At 55.0% G+C, this 18,893-nt stretch overlaps 1 protein-coding gene and 1 long non-coding RNA gene across 2 annotated transcripts in view; one reads left to right on the forward strand and one right to left on the reverse strand.

Annotated features, from left to right (window-relative positions):
• The window catches only part of ZFYVE28 (zinc finger FYVE-type containing 28), a 165,354-nt gene that overhangs the window by 87,858 nt on the left and 58,603 nt on the right, over positions 1-18,893 (forward strand). Inside the window, exons 4-7 of the mRNA XM_050792260.1 lie at positions 1,374-1,511; positions 3,361-3,563; positions 5,836-5,925; positions 7,967-8,056. Coding sequence (XP_050648217.1) covers positions 1,374-1,511; positions 3,361-3,563; positions 5,836-5,925; positions 7,967-8,056 — 521 coding nt within the window. The remainder of the gene's footprint in view (positions 1-1,373; positions 1,512-3,360; positions 3,564-5,835; positions 5,926-7,966; positions 8,057-18,893) is intronic.
• LOC126955589 (uncharacterized) lies at positions 6,291-6,680 on the reverse strand. Its single transcript, XR_007725981.1, has 3 exons — positions 6,580-6,680; positions 6,481-6,518; positions 6,291-6,343 (listed from the first exon to the last, which is right to left on the reverse strand). It is a non-coding gene; the product is annotated as an uncharacterized LOC126955589 (long non-coding RNA).

Here is an 18,893-nt window from a genome sequence, read left to right on the forward strand (position 1 = left end):
AACCACAGCAGAATGCAGTATTCGGTACATGGATCATCTCAATGTTGGCTGAAAACAGGCCCTTGGAGGATGAGAATTAGAAGGAACTGTGTCCCACCTGCAGTCATGTTTCCCCAAGGACATTTTCCCCACTTCTCTCCTTTCCCATTGATTCCAGTTTTCCTAGGATGAATGTGTATTGATTTCATATTTAACAAATTAAAGACAAAAGTTAAGCTTCCAGTGTTTTTGTAATCTACAGAAGGAATCGTCAATGTTTAAAGAATAGGACAAGTTTACAGAAAAGGATGGAATGCAATTTAAGACGTAAAAACACGGGCTTCTTTCCCTCATATACACAAAGTGTTCAAAACAGTCTGTTATACTTTATATTTTGAACATAAGGAAATAAAGTAAAATAATTTTAAAGACTCTTTAAAATAGAAGCTGCTTCCAGGGATGCTGGCTTACTCTGGTAATCCCAGCCACTCGGGAGGCTGAGGCTGGAGGATGGCTGGAGCCCTGGAGTTTGAGGCTGTCATAAGCTATGATTGCACCGCTTCACTCCAGCCTGGGTGACAAAGCCAGACCCTGTCTCTAAAAATAAACAAAAAGTCAGAAGTTGCTGTGTATCGAGGCTTACAGAAGGGGATCTGGCTGATCAGAGAGGCGAAGTGACCTGTCCCTGGTTGAACAGCCATGAGGGGTGGAGTCAGGGTCTCTACTTTGTGAAAGCCGCGCCCCCTCCAGTGCAGACTGACTTACGCGTTGCTGTAATTGATCTGCTGGTTCCGGAGGAGGTGGGAGGGGACGCCACCTGGATGGAAGAGCAGGGCCCAGCTGTGCCTGGCCTTGATGTAATTGCACTCTTCCGACCCTAAGACGTGGTCTGTGTCCCTGACTCTACAGAGGAGTGCACTGAGCTTCAGGGAAGACGAGGGCTTTGCAGGTCCCCAGCCGGCTGAGAGTTCGTCTGAGCCCATGGCTCCTATGGTTGCCGCTCTTGTTACCCCGGCTGGAGTACAGCGGCACGATCTCGGCTCACTGCAACCTCCGCCTCCCTGGTTCAAGTGATCCTCCTGCCTCAGCCTCCCGAATAGCTGGGATTACAGGTGTGCGCTACCACGCCCGGCTAATTTTTGTATTTTTAGTAGAGACGGGGTTTCGCCATGTTGGCCAGGCTGGTCTCGAACTCCTGACATCAGGTAAACCACCTGCCTCGGCCACCCAAAGTGCTGGCATTATAGGCATGAGCTACTGTGCCTAGCCTCCTCTGTCACTTTAATAATAATCCTAAAAAATAGTAACATGCACCGTGCGTGTTTTCTAGCAGTACATGGCGGCCGCCAGCTGGACACAGCGATTGGCGCACTTTCTCCTGTCTTCTGTTTCAGGACAATGTGTTGAACATCATTAACCAGATCATGGATGAGTGCATCCCCCAGGACCGTGCCCCCAGAGATTTCTGCGTCAAGTTCCCCGAGGAGATCCGGCACGACAACCTGGCCGGCCAGCTGTGGTTCGGTGCCGAGGTAGCGGGTGGCCACCTGGGTTCGGAGGTCCTGATGTGGGGTGGCGTCTAGCCGTGTCCCTGCGAACCTTGTGCATGGGTGCCTGCAGGTGCCGGGCCGCAGTGTCTCCTCCAAGAGCTCCATCCACTCTGGGTTACATGGTGTGGTCTGAGCCTGGTAGGCAGTGCACCCTTGGAGGATCTGGGAAAGCCATGAACTAGTGCCCCCCAAACTGTATATACAAATGAAATTTCCCATGTGATGTTTTTGCGGTTCTCAGGCCCCCAGACAGCCAGGACCTAAAAGTGGTTCTTAATGGCAGTAATGCCCGCATCAGGAACAAGTGTTCCCCTCCCGCCCTGCGGCACAGGCAGCAGCGGGGGCTGGGGAGCTGTGCTGCAGCCCCATGCAGGCCACATCTGGCCTGTCATCTTCATCTCCCAATGAGGAAACTGAGGCACCGAGAGGAAGGCGCCCTTCGAGGTGGCAGGAACAGTCTCCCCCAGGCCCCCACCATGCAGACCTCCCAGCCTCCTCCCCTCCCCGTGCTCCGGAGCCTGACCTCGGCCCCAACATCACCGCCCTCTCTATTGTCCCGTCCCCATCCTCCCCGCCTCCCCTCTCTAGGAATCCCTGGGGTGTGGAGTCTTCATCCCACGCCGCCCTGTCCCTGTGTCCACCCTGCCCACCCCACCTCTGAGCCACTTGGTTGGGGTGTCCTCTGCCGAGGCTTGGGTTAGTTACAGGGGCCCGCGGGCAGGTTCTGTCTCCTCCCCAGCCTCAGTTTCCACCTCTGTGGAGTGGGTCCTGGGGCAGTCATGGGATGGAGCGGGTTCTGTGCCTGGCTGGCCTGGCAGGGGCATGCATGCCCAGGGGCGGGCACAGCTCCTTGTGTGGTCCTGGTGCCCCAAGCTCAGAGCCCACCCGTAGCATGGGCCTGGGAAATCAGTAGCTGTCTCATTCTGTCACCTGGGAAATGGCTGCTTGTCCTGCGTCACTTGATCATCTCTGAGGGTACACCAGGTGGATTGGTTCTATCCTAACCCTGGTGAGGCCCTGGACGAGCCTCCCTGTGACACCAGGTCCACCAGGGCCTGGACTCAGCCCCCGTGCCAGAGAGCAGCTTGGTGAGACTCCCAGTTGCTGAGCGCACACTGGGGAGCTGCCTGGCAGTGCCCAGGGCAGACGTGGGTGGATCTGTGGGTGCGGAGGAGCCTTCCTTACCTGCCCAGGAGCCCGCGGACTCTCACACTGATGAGTCTCCGTTCCGGGGAAGGTTGAGTTTCTCTGGCTGTGAGCAAGTTGACTGTAGTGTCTGTGGCTCCCTAGACAGGCTGGGGGCCTCGGGGCCCGGATCAGCCTGGCTCCTTCATCCCTGGGAGCGCAGACCTGAATGTGGAGTCTGGAAGCTCCAAGCTCCCTGACCTTCATCCCTGCGGCCTGGAAGGGGAGGGGAAAAGAGTCACATGACCAGGGTTCCTCCTGCATTGAGCCCCCAGACCCAAGAGCCTCAGTCTACCCTCCCCTCCCCTCCCCTCCTCTCCCCTCCCCTGCCGTGCCCTGCCCTGCCCTCCCCTCCTCTCCCCTCCCCTCCCCTGCCCTGCCCTCCCCTCCCCTCCCCTGCCCTTCTCTCCCTGCTCCTGGGGCCCTGCCAGGACCCCGTGGGTCACGTTGGGGGACATTGGTTATCGCCCTCACGATTGCTCTGAATGTAAGAAAAACCTCCTGCGGGGACCGGGAACACGAGCCGGCCTGTGCTCCAGGGTGAGAAGAGGGTCCCCGAGGTGTGCAGTCAGGTTCCCCGGGACGGCAACCCCTGAGAGCCTGGCCCCCACCCCGGGCCCCTCCCTGAGCGCGTCCCCTCCCACAGTGCCTGGCCGCCGGCTCCATCATCATGAACCGGGAGCTGGAGAGCATGGCCATGCGCCCGCTGGCCAAGGAGCTGACGCGCAGCCTGGAGGACGTGCGGGGCGCCCTCCGCGACCAGGCGCTGCGGGACCTGAACACCTACACGGAGAAGATGAGGGAGGCGCTGAGGCACTTCGATGTCCTGTTCGCCGAGTTCGAGCTCAGGTACTGCGGCTGTGGGTCCACAGCCCTGGCTGTATGAGCTTGGGGACTGTTGTGCCACCTTCCCGGGCTCACCCTGATACTTCAAGCTGGAAAATTCCGCAGAGGGAGGAGGCAGGCGGGTTCAGGGACGCCTGTGGGTGGGGTTAAGCCCTGGAGAGCACAGCGTGGAGGTGATCGAGGGCATCTTTCCAGGGAGTGGGGTGAGCATAGAGGAAGCAGGTGAGGATCTGGCCGCCATGGGCCTCCAGGGGAAGGGCTTTGGAGAGGCCCAAGGGGGCAGGAATGAATGATGCCTCTGGAATGAATGAGACCTCACAGGAGGTGAGAAGAAAACGGAGGCAGCCAGGCCGGTGCGGTGGCTCACGCCTGTAATCCTGGCACTTTGGAAGGCCGAGGCAGGCGGATCATCTGAGGTCAGGAGTTCAAGACCAGCCTGGCCAGCAACGTGAAACCCCGTCTCTACTACAAATACAAAAATTAGCTGGGCATGGTGGCACACATTTGTAATCCCAGCTACTTGGGAGGCTGAGGCAGGAGAATCGCTTGAACCCGGGAGGCGAGGGTTGCGATGAGCCGAAATAGTGCCATTGCACTCCAGCTTTGGCAACAAGAGCGCGCACACACACACACACACACACACACACACACACACAAAAGAGGCCAGGCGAGGTGGCTCATGCCTGTAATCCCAGCACTTTGGGAGGCCGAGGTGGGTGGATCACAAGGTCAGAAGATCCAGATCATCCTGGCGAACATGGTGAAACCCCGTCTTTACTAAAAAATATACAAAAAATTAGCCAGGCATGGTGGTGGGCGCCTGTAGTCCCAGCTACTCAGGAGGCTGAGGCAGGAGAATCGCTTGAACCTGGGAGGCAGAGGGTGCAGTGGGTTCAACTGAGATCCAGTCACTGCATTCCAGCCTGGGCAACAGAGTGAGACTCCATCTCAAAACATCAACAACAAACAAAAAACGGAGGCAGATGGTGTCTGTGGAGGTTCCAATTAATAAAAACTTTTCATCTTGTAATCTACTGGCCCCTAGAAGGAGATCAACCGATGCATTAAGGGCAGTCCTCTCCAGGAAGCGAGAGCACGGACAATCGAGTTTTATTTTCTTATCTTCCCCAGATTTTCTAAATCAGTTTTCATAAGAAAAAATTAGAGTTAGTGATTGATTGATTGATTTTCTGAGATGGAGTCTCACTCTGTTGCCCAGGCTGGAGTGCAGTGGCGTGATCTCAGCTCACCGCAACCTCCGCCTCCTGAGTTCAAGCCATTCTCCTGCCTCGGCCTCCCAAGTAGCTGGGATTACAGGTGGCCGCCACCACGCCTGGCTAATTTTTTTGTGTTTTTAGTAGAGACAGGGTTTTACCCTGTTGGCCAGGCTGGTCTTGAACGACTGACCTCAAGTGATCTGCTGGCCTCGGCCTCCCAAAGTGCTGGGATTACAGGCATGAGATACCGCCCCTGGCCTAGAGTTAGTGATTTAGAAGAAAAGAAAGTGCTGTCATCTGGGGAAGGGTTGAACAAGCCATCACCTCTCACAGCCACTCGCAGGCCTCTTGCAAGCCGCTGTGCCCAGCCTGGGCTGGCTTCCGTGGCTGTTGAGGTCCACCTGGGGCTGTGGGTTTTTCACCCACCCATGCATACATTCATTCGTTTCTCTCTCGCCCATTAAAGCCGGTGCCAAGGTGGGGGATGGTCCTGCACATGGGCAGCACTGGGTCCAGGGTGGTCAGGCTCCAGGGTTAGCCCTGGGAGCTGGCACAACCATCCCCCATGGACAGAGCTGGGGTTTCAAGGGAAGGTCTGTAGTAGGCCTGGCAGGAACTGTGTACTATGAAACTGCCGAAATGGGGTGGTGGTGTAGGGGGGGTGTGTGTGTGTGTGTGTATTTTAAGAGACAATTTCTTGCTTTGTCACCCAGCCTGGAGTGCAGTGGCACCATCACCGTTCACTGCAGCCTCCAACTCCTGGGCGCAAGTGATCCTCCCACCTCAGCCTCCCAAGTAGCAGAGACTAGGTGCCTGCCACCACCACACCCGACTTTTTCATTTTTTGTTGAGATGAGGTCTCGCTGTGTTGCCTCGAACTCCTGGGCTCAAGCAATCCTCCCGCCTCAGACTCCCAAAGTGCTAGGATTACGGGTGTGAGGGCCCCCGCCCCCACCTTGCCCAGTATTGCAGCTTTAATGGAAGATGCCCCACCCTCTGTTTTGGAGAGGCCCCGCCACGGCCCACGTGCGGCCTAACAGATCTCCCTGTGTTTGCAGCTACGTCTCGGCCATGGTGCCTGTGAAGTCTCCCAGGGAGTACTACGTGCAGCAGGAGGTCATCGTGCTCTTCTGCGAGACGGTGGAGAGGTGAGGACAGGGATGCTTCGGGGCTGGGGGCAGCATCTGGGGAGTCCCTGCCTCACTCCAGGCCTGGGGCAGAGGGCAGCTCTGGGGGAACCTGCTGTGTCTTGGGAGTGCTCCAGATGGAAGACACTAGCCATGTCTTCCCACATTACATCCGGCTTCTCCTCACAGGTGGGCAGAGGGTAGAGGCCGCCCCTGCCTTCACCTCTGCCCGGTCCCCTTCCACCACCCCATGGTCACTTTTCTGTCGGCCAGAAGGGCAGATCCTGCAGGTGAAGTCACATGTCAGAGGACAAACGCTAGAAGCCTCGGGCATGATGGGTTGGACATCCAAACCTTGTCACCTTCCTCACTCCCTCACTCCTCACCTCCTAACTCCTCACCTCCTAACTCCTCACCTACACACCTCCTCACTCCTCACCTTCTAACTCCTCACCTTCTAACTCCTCACCTACACACCTCCTCACTCCTCACCTCCACACTCCTCACCTCCACACCTGCTAACTCCTCTCCTCCTCACCTCCTCACTCCTCACCTTCTAACTCCTCACCTCCACACCTCCTAACTTCTCGCCTCCACACCTCCTCACTCCTCACCTCCTAACTCCTCTCCTCCACACCTCCTTGCTCCTCACCTCCTAACTCCTCACCTACACACCTCCTAACTCCTCTCCTCCACACCTCCTCACTCCTCACCTCCTAACTCCTCACCTACACACCTCCTCGCTCCTCACCTCCTAACTCCTTACCTACACACCTCCTCGCTCCTCACCTCCTAACTCCTTACCTACACACCTCCTCACTCCTCTTCACTCCTCACCTTCTCACTCCTCATTCCTTACCTCCTGACTCCTCACCTTCTCACTCTTCACCCCTCACCTCCTCACTCCTCACCTCCTCACCCCCTCACTCTTCACCTCCTCACTCTTCACCTCCTCAGTCTTCACCTCCTCACCTCCTCTATCCTCATCTCCTCAATCCTCACATCCTCAGTCCTCACGTCCTCACTCCTCACCTCCTCACTCCTCAATCCTCACCTCATCAGTCCTCCACTCCTTACTCCTCACCTCCTCACTCCTCAGCTCCTTACTCCTTACGTTCTCACTCCTCACGTTCTCACTCCTCACCTCCTCACCTCCTCACTCCTCACCTCCTCACCTCCTCAGTCCTCACATCCTCACTCCTCAATCCTCACTCCTCACCTCCCCAGGCCAGGATTGGGTTGTTGCTGGGTTTTAAGTCTGCTGAACAAGTGTTTCTTTTGTGGGGGGTGGGGGCGGGGGAAGCCATCAGTATTCTTCTCAGGCTTTGTACAGTAATTTGGAGTCAGGTTTTCTCAGCGGACTTTGGGGCTAAGATGTAACCTTGTTGTTTCTCTTGTTCAAGTGGTACTATGGTGTTTGGAAGATTTGAAATGGACTAATACCACATTGTATGTTTGTTATTTTTAAAAAGCAAATTTTTACTATTTATGCTTTGAGGGATATTTCAAATTATCAGAAAATAAGATGACAGGAAATCCCTTTTATCTTGAAAAGTTGCGATGCCAGCAGGCCTGCTCACGAGGTGCAAGAAAAGCCCTCTGCAGGCCCCGGGTGGGGGGAAATAAAGCTGGTTTCTCAGGGAAGTGTTGAATTGTTTGGGGCAGTGTTTTTGTTCTGTGTTCATTCTTGACACTGGAGTTGTTTCGGTTTCCTGGCCGAGCAGAGCTGTCCTCTGGGTTGCCTTACCTTCTTTGCTGGGCATCATAGCTGTCCTCACACATCCTCCCTGCCCCTGCCTCCTGGGGCAGAGGTGGGGACTGGCAGATGGAAAGGTCAAGCTGGAGCCACCTGCCAGGGCATTCAGGGAAGTGCGTGGCCTTTTCCTGCAGCCCCAGCCCCTTGCACATACGAGGACCGGGGGTGGCATGTGTCACCTCTTGATGTGGCCACCACGCGTGACCGCAGGTGCAGACTGAGCGCACTGCCCATCCCTGCTGGGGTCTGACCTGTGGCTGCGGTGGACCAGCCCTCACGCTGCTCACTGTCCCTCTCTCCGGACAGGGCCCTTGACTTCGGGTACCTGACCCAGGACATGATCGATGACTACGAGCCTGCCCTCATGTTCAGCATCCCCAGGCTGGCCATCGTGTGGTGAGTGCCTCCTGTGCCCAGGCCCTCTGCAGAAACCTGCAGGACGGGCAGGGCTGACGGTGCCGGGTCCCGTGTGGGTGCTGTTCCGTGGCGCCTCTACTGCACAGTGGCCGCTCGGCTGCCCCAGGTCAGTCACCAGGCAGGCCTGCTTTCGGCCCTCAGCAGACCAGGGACCACGTGTCCTGAGTGCCTTCTGTTCACCTTGCTGGTGAGGGAGGCTCTGTCACCCTAGATAGGGCGAGGTGGCGTAACACCTGGCACCTGGCACTGGACAGGTGAGATCGACATGTGAGCTCATTAGTCACAGGAGACCATGAGGGTCACACAGGGCCATGCTCGGAACAGAGTGGCCTCGCAGGAGCTGTGGGAGGTAGACTTGGTGGTAACAAGAGGACGAGGTGCCCCCTGGTCCCTCAGGAGGATGTGATTGGCTTGTTTGAATGATTTGGGGGCTGGCAGGGAGGTGAAGCTCACTGGGTTGAAGGGCAGGTGGGGGCAGTCGGTCTGGCTGCGGGAATACCTGTGTGGAGCCTTTCCTGCCAGCGGGGCCCATCTGGGACAGCAGGGAACTCAAGGCAGCCTGTAGGGCCCTGTGGGGCTCAAGGACGTGAAAACAGCACATGGAAGCTCAGGCCTGAAATCCACCGAGGCAGGAGGCATGGGGTCACCCGCTCAGCGTCTCTGAGCTGCTTGGGGCCAAGGTCAGAACCCAGGGGTTCTGGGGCTTGGCCCACGCTGCTCAGACACACCCTGACTCTAGACGGGGATTCCCTATGCCCCTGCCAGGCGGGTGGTCACGGGGGCGGAACAGTGAGTGGGCCACAGAGAGCTTAATGGAGCTTGCAGCTGGGGGGGAGGGGAAGGGTCCAGTGGGCAGCGGCCTGCAGGTGTGGGACTGGGCAGAGTAGGGGATGAGGGGGAGGGTCCAGTGGGCAGCGGCCTGCAGGTGTGGGACTGCGCAGAGTAGGGGATGGGGATCCCTTGAGAGAGATGCCCTGTGGAGATGTGGACATCAGTGAAGTGGTCAGGGAGTGTGCAGTGGGCACAGAGGCCAGGACTGGCCCAGGCTCAGGCCGTGCTGAGGACCCCCAGGGAACCCCAGGGCACAGGCACACGTGGCAGCGTGCTGGGGTTGAACATGGATACCCCTCCTGTGGGAAACGGGGGTGCAGAGGTGGGAGCATGTGGGGCGGTGGCAGTGCAGTGGGCTGGGGCTGGCGGCCGGGCCTGTAGGGGACAGAGGTGCTTAACCCCGGGATGTGCCGATCCCCCCTTGTTGGAGCGGGGAGCAATGGGGGCTGCTGCCGGGGCCAGTCCGGACTCCCCCGGGCCAGGCCGCCCACTCACCCAGGTCCTGGGCGCCACCTCCTCAGGGAGGGCTCCAGCGTGGTCTCTATCTGCCGGGCCCTGGCTCCCCAGAGTCCCCTCCAGTAGCTCAGGGCCTGGCCTGTTTCCTGCACTGTTCACCTGTCCTCACAGAGGTTGCGTCTTTCAAAGTTAGCAAACCAGAGAGAGCGAGCCTCACATTGCGCCAGAGGGAGGCTCGGAGGCGGGCTCGGATATCCTCCTCCCGTTAGAGTCGGGGGACTTCCCTTCACCTGAAGACCTCGAGGCTGGAGGGCGGGGTGTCCCCAGTGGCCTCCAAGGTGGCTTGAAGGGAAGTGTCCTGGTGGGGAGAGGCTACCCGGAAGCTACTACAGAGCACCCCTTCCCATGGGCCACAGGATTTGGTGACATTGTTTTTCTTTTTCTTTTTTTTTTTTTTTGAGACGGAGTCTCGCTCTGTCTCCCAGGCTGGAGTGCAGTGGCCAGATCTCAGCTCACTGCAAGCTCTGCCTCCCGGGTTTACACCATTCTCCTGCCTCAGCCTCCCGAGTAGCTGGGACTACAGGCGCCCGCCACCTCGCCCGGCTAGTTTTTTGTATTTTTTAGTAGAGACGGGGTTTCACCGTGTTAGCCAGGATGGTCTCGATCTCCTGACCTCGTGATCCACCCGTCTCGGCCTCCCAAAGTGCTGGGATTACAGGCTTGAGCCACCGCGCCCGGCCGACATTGTTTTTCTTTACTAGACAAGTGTCTCTCTGTGGCCAAACTCACTTTGAAGAAAATGACAGGCAGTTTTGGTCCTTATTCTCCTCTTTGTTTAAAAAACAGAACAGCAAAGATCTGGTGAGCCGGCCTTGTCTCCGCCAGGGCGCAGGGCACAGTGAGCCTTTCCCTCGGGTACAGGTGTCTCCTCGTCCCAAGGGCACTCACAGCAAATGAGCAGCTCTGCTGTCCTTGTAGAAAGTTCTCCGTGCGTGCTTTGAGGTGTGGCACCAAGCCACCGCCCACTCACGCCCACTCACGCCCGTGTCAACGCACTGCTGAGGCCCTGGCTGGACTTCCTCTTAAAGGTCGGGCGTGGTGTGTGCAGATGACCCCAGGTGACCCTCCCCACAGGCTGCACCCCAGGCACACCGTGTTTCTGGACTTTCACCCTGAGTCTGCTGCCCACGTTTGCCGAGTACAGGCGACCACAGAACAGCAGCCGCTTCCCACCAGTATCATCTGTGTCCTGTTTGCCAACCTCAGTCCACCTGCCGGTGGCCAAACCTCTGCTCCTCCTTCTGTCCTGAGCTCTCATCCTGGGAGGCAAGGGGAGGTGGGGGGGGTGGTGGGGGACTGGGGAGGGGAGGCCAGGGGAGGGAGGTTGGGGGAGTTGTGGGGGCAGCTGGGGGAGGGAGGTGCGGGAGTGTGGGGGGTCAGGGAAGGGCAGCAAGTGCTCGTCGGGAGGCTGAGGGAGGGAGGTGGGGGAGGGAAGCTGGGGCTCCTGTTGGCAGAGGCTTTGTCCCGTGGGTCCCCTCCTGGAGGCACTGGTGTGGGGTCCTCTCCAGCTCAGGACAGAGGGAGAGCCTGGAAAGGGGGTGAGGGAGCCCCAGGAGGTGAAGGAGGGAGGAAGGATGAGCAGGCACAGGAGCCCAAAGCCGGAGTCCAGGGAGCAGGCCTGTCCAGGGGGGTGGCCAGCTGCGAGCCCCCCAGAGGCAGGCATCTAGCCGCAGAGCCAGGCTGCGGATACGAGGAACCGTGGGGTGTACCAGGCTGCCACTACAACCCCTCTGTGCGGCGAGCCTCCAGCAGGGCAAGTGAGTGCTGAGCGGGAGAGTGCCGAGCAGGCAGCTGTTCCTAAGGCCACCCCTCGGGGATGCTCACCGGGGCCCTGCAGTCCTGCACCACCAGTGGCTCCCGGTCTTCTTCCTCGTCGTCCACAGCAACCGCTTTGAGCCTCACAGGCAGAAGCCACAGCTGCCCGGGGTGGGGCCCAGAACCTGCTCCTTCTTGTGTTCATGCAGCGAGCAAGTATTGAGTGCCTGCTGCATACCTCACCCTATGCTTGTAGCAGGGAGATGGACAGGTGGGCTGACCACAGGGCTGTGGAATGTTCTGGATGCTGGAAGGGGAACTCAGTGCAGGGACCCGATGGGGTGGACAGGAGCTGGAGGCGTGAGGGAGAGGCTCACCAGGGCAGCTGGCCCAGAGGTGGGAGCTGTGCAGGTGGCGGGAGGGGGGCACGTTGGTGCAGGTGGTGTGTGCTCAGGGGCGTGGCCAGGGCTTGAGCAAGGACCAGGGGCCACAGGAACTTCTGCAGCAATGAAGACCCCTGTAGCCTGCATTCCTGGGCCCACACCCTCGCAGGATCCTGCCTCTGTGAAGTGGGCATCCTGGGACCCCCAGGTGACCCCCAGGGAACACTGAGAGCAGAGGGGAGGCGGGGGCGCTGAGCGGGGCAGGAGCTGGGGGTGGAACTCCTCTGTGGCTCTGCCCATGACTCTGCTGCTGCCCAGGAGCCCCAGTCCCTTCTCCAGTACACAGTGTCACAGAACTGTGATGCCACATTGACCAAGCACGAGCTGCGGGCCAGGCTCTGGCCCCCTTCTGAGGGGCTTCCAGTGGCAAAGGCTCTGCTGGGGGTCAACAGCTGGAGGTGGCACAACCAAGCCCAGCCAAGGGTCAGAGCCTGCTGCTCACCTGTGACACAAGAAAGCAGAAACTCTAGCTCTGTGGCCGGCAGAGGAGGCCTGCCTGGGGCAGAGGCAGTGGTAAACTGAGGCCTTCAGGTTGGCACAGGGAGGTGGAGGGGAGGGCTGGGTGGGACCCTGCCCCCTGTTTAGGGTGCAGCCTGGCAGAGTCTGGCCTTACCAGGCAGTGAGGACAAAAACTGGAGGTCATCCCTGTGGGGACTTGCTCTGAGCCGCAGGAGAGGAGCCCCACTTGCCCTGAACCCCTCGGCCTGTCCCCTCCCTAAAACCTGCATCTAGTCAGTCCCTTCTGCCGGTGGAGACAAGCATCCTGGGGAGAGTGTCTCCACGAGGCTCAGACTCTTCGACAAACTGGTTTTACTTTTGGGGATTTATCTTAAAACAGTTTCTTTTTTTTTTTTAAAAAACTTTTTATTTATTTTTTTAAATTAAAAAATAGAGACAGGGTCTTGCTATGTTGTCCAGGCTCGTCTCAAGTTCCTGGGCTCTAGCAATCTGACTGCCTTGGCCTCCTAAAGTGCTAGGATTACAGGCGTGAGCTGCCGTGCCCAGCCCCGGCCTTAAAACAGTTCCTTTAAAGGAAGAAATGAAATAAAACCTCTAGACCCAGTGGTCACTTCTCAATCCCCATCAGCACAGAGCTGGCTGCTCCCGTCGCTGCGACTTCGCCCGCCCGCTGGTCTACACTCACAGCTCTGCTTCGGGTGCTTCCCAGACCGGAACTGTGCAGAACCCAGGCCCCTCTCCTCTACCCCTCCCTTCCTCCCCAGGCCCCTCCTTCCAGCCCATCCCAGAACATGTCCAGGAGCCACCGCCCCCGTGGCCTGTGGGATGGTTGCCAGATCCTCTTCAGGGTCCCTCGCCCATCCACCTGTGTCAAGACAAGGTGTCATCTCGGCCCTGCTCAGACCCTTGCCGGAGCTCCCACTGTGATCCACCTGCACCCACACTCAGCCTCTCCCCAGTCCCCGCTCCCACTGTGATCCATCTGCGCCCACACCCAGCCTCTCCCCAGTCCCCGCTCCCACTGTGATCCACCTGCACCCACACCCAGCCTCTCCCCAGTCCCCGCTCCCACTGTGATCCACCTGCGCCCACACCCAGCCTCTCCCCAGTCCCCGCTCCCACTGTGATCCACCTGCGCCCACAGTCACCCTCTCCCCAGTCCCCGCTCCCACTGTGATCCACCTGCGCCCACAGTCACCCTCTCCCCAGTCCCCGTGCACCCGCTGCCCTGATCTCCACCACGCTGTCCCCTTCGCTCCAGAGTCCCTTTGGCTGTCTTATCCCTACTGCCTCACTGTCCCCTCCACTGCACTGTCCCCTTTTCCATGATGTTTCCTCCTCCATGCTGTCCCCTCTGCTCCAGTGTTCTCTTGGCCATTCCATCCTCTCCACCATGCTGTCCCCTTCACTGCACCGTCCCCTCCTCTATGCTGTTCCCTCCTCCATGCTCTTCCCTCCTCCGTGCTGTCCCCTCCTCCATGCTGTCCCCTCCTCCATGCTGTTCCCTCCTCCATGCTGTCCCCTCCTCCATGCTGTCCCCTCCTCCATGCTGTTCCCTCCTCCGTGATGTCCCCTCCTCCATGCTGTCCCCTCCTCCATGCTCTTCCCTCCTCCATGCTGTCCCCTCCTCCATGCTCTTCCCTCCTCCATGCTGTCCCCTCCTCCGTGCTGTTCCCTCCTCCATGCTGTTCCCTCCTCTGTGCTGTCCCCTCCTCCATGCTGTTCCCTCCTCCATGCTGTCCCCTCCTCCATGCTGTCCCCTCCTCCATGCTGTCCCCTCCTCCATGCTGTCCCCTCCTCCATGCTGTCCCCTCCTCCATGCTGTCCCCTCCTCCATGCTCTTCCCTCCTCCATGCTCTTCCCTCCTCCATGCTGTCCCCTCTCCATGCTGTCCCCTCCTCCATGCTGTCCCCTCCTCCATGCTGTCCCCTCCTCCATGCTGTCCCCTCCATGCTGTCCCCTCCTCCATGCTGTCCCCTCCATGCTGTCCCCTCCATGCTGTCCCCTCCATGCTGTCCCCTCCTCCATGCTGTCCCCTCCATGCTGTCCCCTCCTCCATGCTGTTCCCTCCTCCATGCTGTCCCCTCCTCCATGCTGTTCCCTCCTCCATGCTCTTCCCTCCTCCATGCTGTTCCCTCCTCCATGCTGTCCCTTCCTCCATGCTGTCCCCTCCTCCATGCTGTCCCCTCCTCCATGCTGTCCCCTCCTCCATGCTGTCCCCTCCATGCTGTCCCCTCCTCCATGCTGTCCCCTCCTCCATGCTGTCCCCTCCTCCATGCTGTTCCCTCCTCCATGCTGTCCCCTCCATGCTGTCCCCTCCTCCATGCTGTCCCCTCCATGCTGTCCCCTCCTCCATGCTGTCCCCTCCTCCATGCTGTCCTCTCCATGCTGTCCCCTCCTCCATGCTGTTCCCTCCTCCATGCTGTCCCCTCCTCCATGCTGTCCCCTCCTCCATGCTGTCCCCTCCTCCATGCTGTCCCCTCCTCCATGCTGTCCCCTCCACCATGCTGTCCCCTCCTCCATGCTGTCCCCTCCTCCATGCTGTCCCCTCCTCCATGCTGTCCCCTCCTCCATGCTGTCCCCTCCTCCATGCTGTCCCCTCCATGCTGTCCCCTCCTCCATGCTGTCCCCTCCTCCATGCTGTCCTCTCCTCCATGCTGTCCCCTCCATGCTGTCCCCTCCTCCATGCTGTTCCCTCCTCCATGCTGTTCCCTCCACCATGCTGTCCCCTCCTCCATGCTGTTCCCTCCTCCATGCTGTCCCCTCCTCCATGCTGTCCCCTCCTCCATGCTGTCCCTTCCTCCATGCTGTCCCCTCCATGCTGTCCCCTCCTCCATGCTGTCCCCTCCTCCATGCTGTCCCCTCCATGCTGTCCCCTCCTCCATGCTGTCCCCTCCTCCATGCTGTTCCCTCCTCCATGCTGTCCCCTCCTCCATGCTGTCCCCTCCTCCATGCTGTTCCCTCCTCCATGCTGTTCCCTCCTCCATGCTGTCCCCTCCTCCATGCTGTCCCCTCCATGCTGTCCCCTCCTCCATGCTGTCCCCTCCATGCTGTCCCCTCCTCCATGCTGTCCCCTCCTCCATGCTGTTCCCTCCTCCATGCTGTTCCCTCCTCCATGGTGTCCCCTCCTCCATGGTGTCCCCTCCTCCATGCTGTCCCCTCCTCCATGCTGTCCCCTCCTCCATGCTGTTCCCTCCCCTATGCTGTCCCCTCCTCCGTGCTGTCCCCTCCCCTATGCTGTCCCCTCCTCCATGCTGTCTCCTCCTCTATGACATCCCCTCCTCCGTGCTGTTCCCTCCTCTGCAATGTCCTCTCCCCCGTGCTCCTCTGCACTGTTCCCTCCTCCATGCTGTCTCCTGCTCTATGATGTCCCCTCCTCTGTGCTGTCCCCTCCTCTGGACTGTCCCTCCCTCTGCGATGTCCCCACCGCTGCACCGCTCATCCAAGCCCATCTCCTACCAGCATGTTGCGTGACTTACTCTGTTATTTATTTTTCCATGTTATTGAGAGAAAATTCATTACCCTATGACTCACCCATCTAAAGTGCACAGTCATTTTTGGTACATTCAGAGTTGTGCAGCCATCACCACAAATTTCGTGACATTTTCATACTCACAAAGATGTGTCTTACTCCTGAGCGGCCACCCCCGATCTCCTTCATCCTGCCCCGTAACCCTGGGGAGCCACAAACCTGTTTTCTGTTTCTATAGATTTACCTATTTGGATTATTCGTATAAATGGGATTTCTGTTATTTTTGTGTCTCCCCCACTAGACCATAACTCTTATTCACTGATGCACCCTGAGTGCCTGGCATGTCCTAGCACAGTAGACTTTTACAGAATTTCGTTGCATTGATCTGATGGGGCACAAATATATAACCACAAAGATTATCCCTGTAGTATTACTTGTAATCATAAAAATTTGAGAAGGGATGGATATCCAGAATTGAGGGATTGGTTAAAAACAATACTCTAGCCATTTAAATAATGATGGAGAAAATCTCCTAATGCTATGCAAAAACATCCCCGGTGTATTAAGTACAAAAATTGTTATCAAATAGTATGTCTCTATTTTACAGCGTTCCTTAAAATGATAGATAACACTTTTGTAAACAGAAATTAAGGCAATAAACATTCTTCTTTATTGTGGTAAAATATACATAACAAAATTCGCCATTTTGACCCTTTCTTAGGGTTTTAATGGCAAAAATTGCAATTACTTTTGCACCAAGCTAATATATAGGATTTACCCTCTTGTGACTGTCTTATGTCACTTCACATAATATTTTCAAGCTTCCTCCATGCGTAGCATGTGTCAGAATTTCCTTCCTTTTTAAGGCTGAATAATATTCCATTGTATGTAATTAGGTGTTATTTTAAATAAGGAATTTGCGATAACATTCAAAAGAGTAAAATGCCTAGGAATAAATTTAATCAAGAAGGTGAAAGACATGGATGCTGAAAAATAAAAAACATTGCTGAAAAAGTTAAAGACATAATTAAACAGAAAGACATTCCATGTTCATGGATGGGAAGACCAATACTCCATAAAGTGATCTACAGATGCAATGCAATTGCTGTCAAAACTCCACTGGCCTTTTGGTTTTGCAGAAATGGAAAAGGTGTTCTAAAATTCATATGGAACTGCAATGGGCCCTAAGTAGCCAAAACAATATTGAAAAACAAAAACAAAGTTGGAAGATTCATACATCCTGATTTCAAAACTTACTACAAGTCAAAACCTTATGGTACTGGCATAAAGATAGATGTATAGACCAATGGAATAAAATTGAGAGGCCATAAATAAATCCAAACGTCTATGGTGAACTGATTATTGACAAGGGGGCCAAGATCATTCAATAAGGAAAGAACAGTCTCTTCAAAGAATGATCCTGGGGCATCTGGATAACCACATGCAAAAGAACAAAGTTGTACCCTGCGATGGTTAACTTCGTGTGTCATCTTGGCTAGGCCACATTACCCAGATATTTGGTAAAATACCAGTCTGAATTTTGCTGTGAAGGTATTTTTTTTCTTTTTATAATGATAAACTGGCAATTTATAATTGTGCAGATTTATAGAGTGCAAAGTTGTATTATAATCTATGAATGCAGTGTGGAATAATTAAATCAAGCTGGTTAACATATCCATCACCTCAAATATTTAACATTTTTTGAATGAGAACGTTTTAAATTTACTCTCTTAAAATTTGGAAATGTCCAACACTCTGTTTTTGACTGTATTCACTATGATGTGCAAATAACTCAAAAAAAGAAGAAACATTCTTCTAGTCTGAGATTTTATACTCTTTGGCCATTCCCCACACCCCCAGCCTCTATAACCACTGTTCTGCTCTCTGATTCTGTAAGTTTAATTGTTTGAGATTCCACATGTAAGTGAGAACATATGGTATTTGTCTTTCTGGGTCTTAGTTATTTCACTTAGCATAATGTTCTAAAATTCCATCCAATTCTTCACAAATATCAGAATCTCTCTTGTTTTTAAGGCTGAATAGTATTCTATTGTATATATATATATACCACAATTTCTTTATTCATCTGTTAAACACTTAGATTGATTTCATATCTTAGCTACTGTGAATAATGCTGCAATAAACATGAGACTACAGACATCCCTTCAACAAACTCATTTCAGATGTTTGGGGTAAATACCCAGAAGTGGGATTGCTGGATCATATGGTAATTATATTTGTAGTTTTTTGAGGAATCTCTGTACTGTTTTCCATAATGGCTGTACCAATTTACGTTCCTACCAATGGTGTGCAAGGGTTCCCTTTTCTCCACATCCTTGGTAACACTGATCTTTCATCTTCTTGATAAAAGATATTCAGACAAATGAGAAATGATATCTCATTGTGGCTTTAGTTTGCTTTTCTCTAATGACTAGTGATGTTGGTCATTTGTCTTCTTTTGAGAAATGTTTTTAATCACTGAAATGCAAGGATGGTTCAAAATACACAAATTGATAATTGTGATACATCACATTAATAGAATGAAAAAAACCCATATGATCATCTCATTAGATATAGAAAAAGCATTTGATAAAATTCAACTTCCTTTTATGATGAAAAAAATCAGCAAATTAGATGTAGAAGGAATGTATCCCTTCAAGAGTACCATTGAGTGAAAGTGCAAAAAAAAAAAAAAAAAAAGAAAGAAAGAATGTGCCTTAACACACTAAAGGCTATATTTAATGAGAAGCCCACAGCTAACATCATACTCAATGGAGAAAAATTGAAAGCCTTTCCTCTAAGATATGGAACAAGGCAAAGATGCCTACTCTTGCCACTTCTATTAAATATAGTATTGGAAGTCCTTGCCAAAGCAATTAGGCAAGAGAAAGAAAGAAAAGGCATCCAAATAGGAAAAGAAGTGAAATTGTTACTGTTTGCTGGCAACTTTAAATATATATATTTTATTTGTTATTATTATTGTTATTATAATATATTTTGAGACAGAGTCTTGCTCTGTCACCCAGGCTGGAGTGCAGTGGCACAATCTCAGCTCACTGCAGCCTCCACCTACCAGGTTCAAGCGATTCTCCTGCCTCAGCCTCCTGAACAGCTGGGACTACACGCATGTGCCACCATGCCCAGCTAATTTTTTTTGTTTTTTGAGACGGAGTGTCACTCTGTTGCCCAGGCTGGAGTGCAGTGGCACGATCTCAGCTCACTGCAAGCTCCGCCTCCCAGGTTCACACCATTCTCCTGCCTCAGCCTCCCGAGTAGCTGGGACTACAGGTGCCCGCCACCATGCCTGGCTAAATTTTTGTATTTTTAGTAGAGACAGGGT

The sequence above is a fragment of the Macaca thibetana genome, chromosome 5 (assembly GCF_024542745.1).
Source record: "Macaca thibetana thibetana isolate TM-01 chromosome 5, ASM2454274v1, whole genome shotgun sequence".
In the NCBI taxonomy this organism is placed as follows: domain Eukaryota; kingdom Metazoa; phylum Chordata; class Mammalia; order Primates; family Cercopithecidae; genus Macaca; species Macaca thibetana.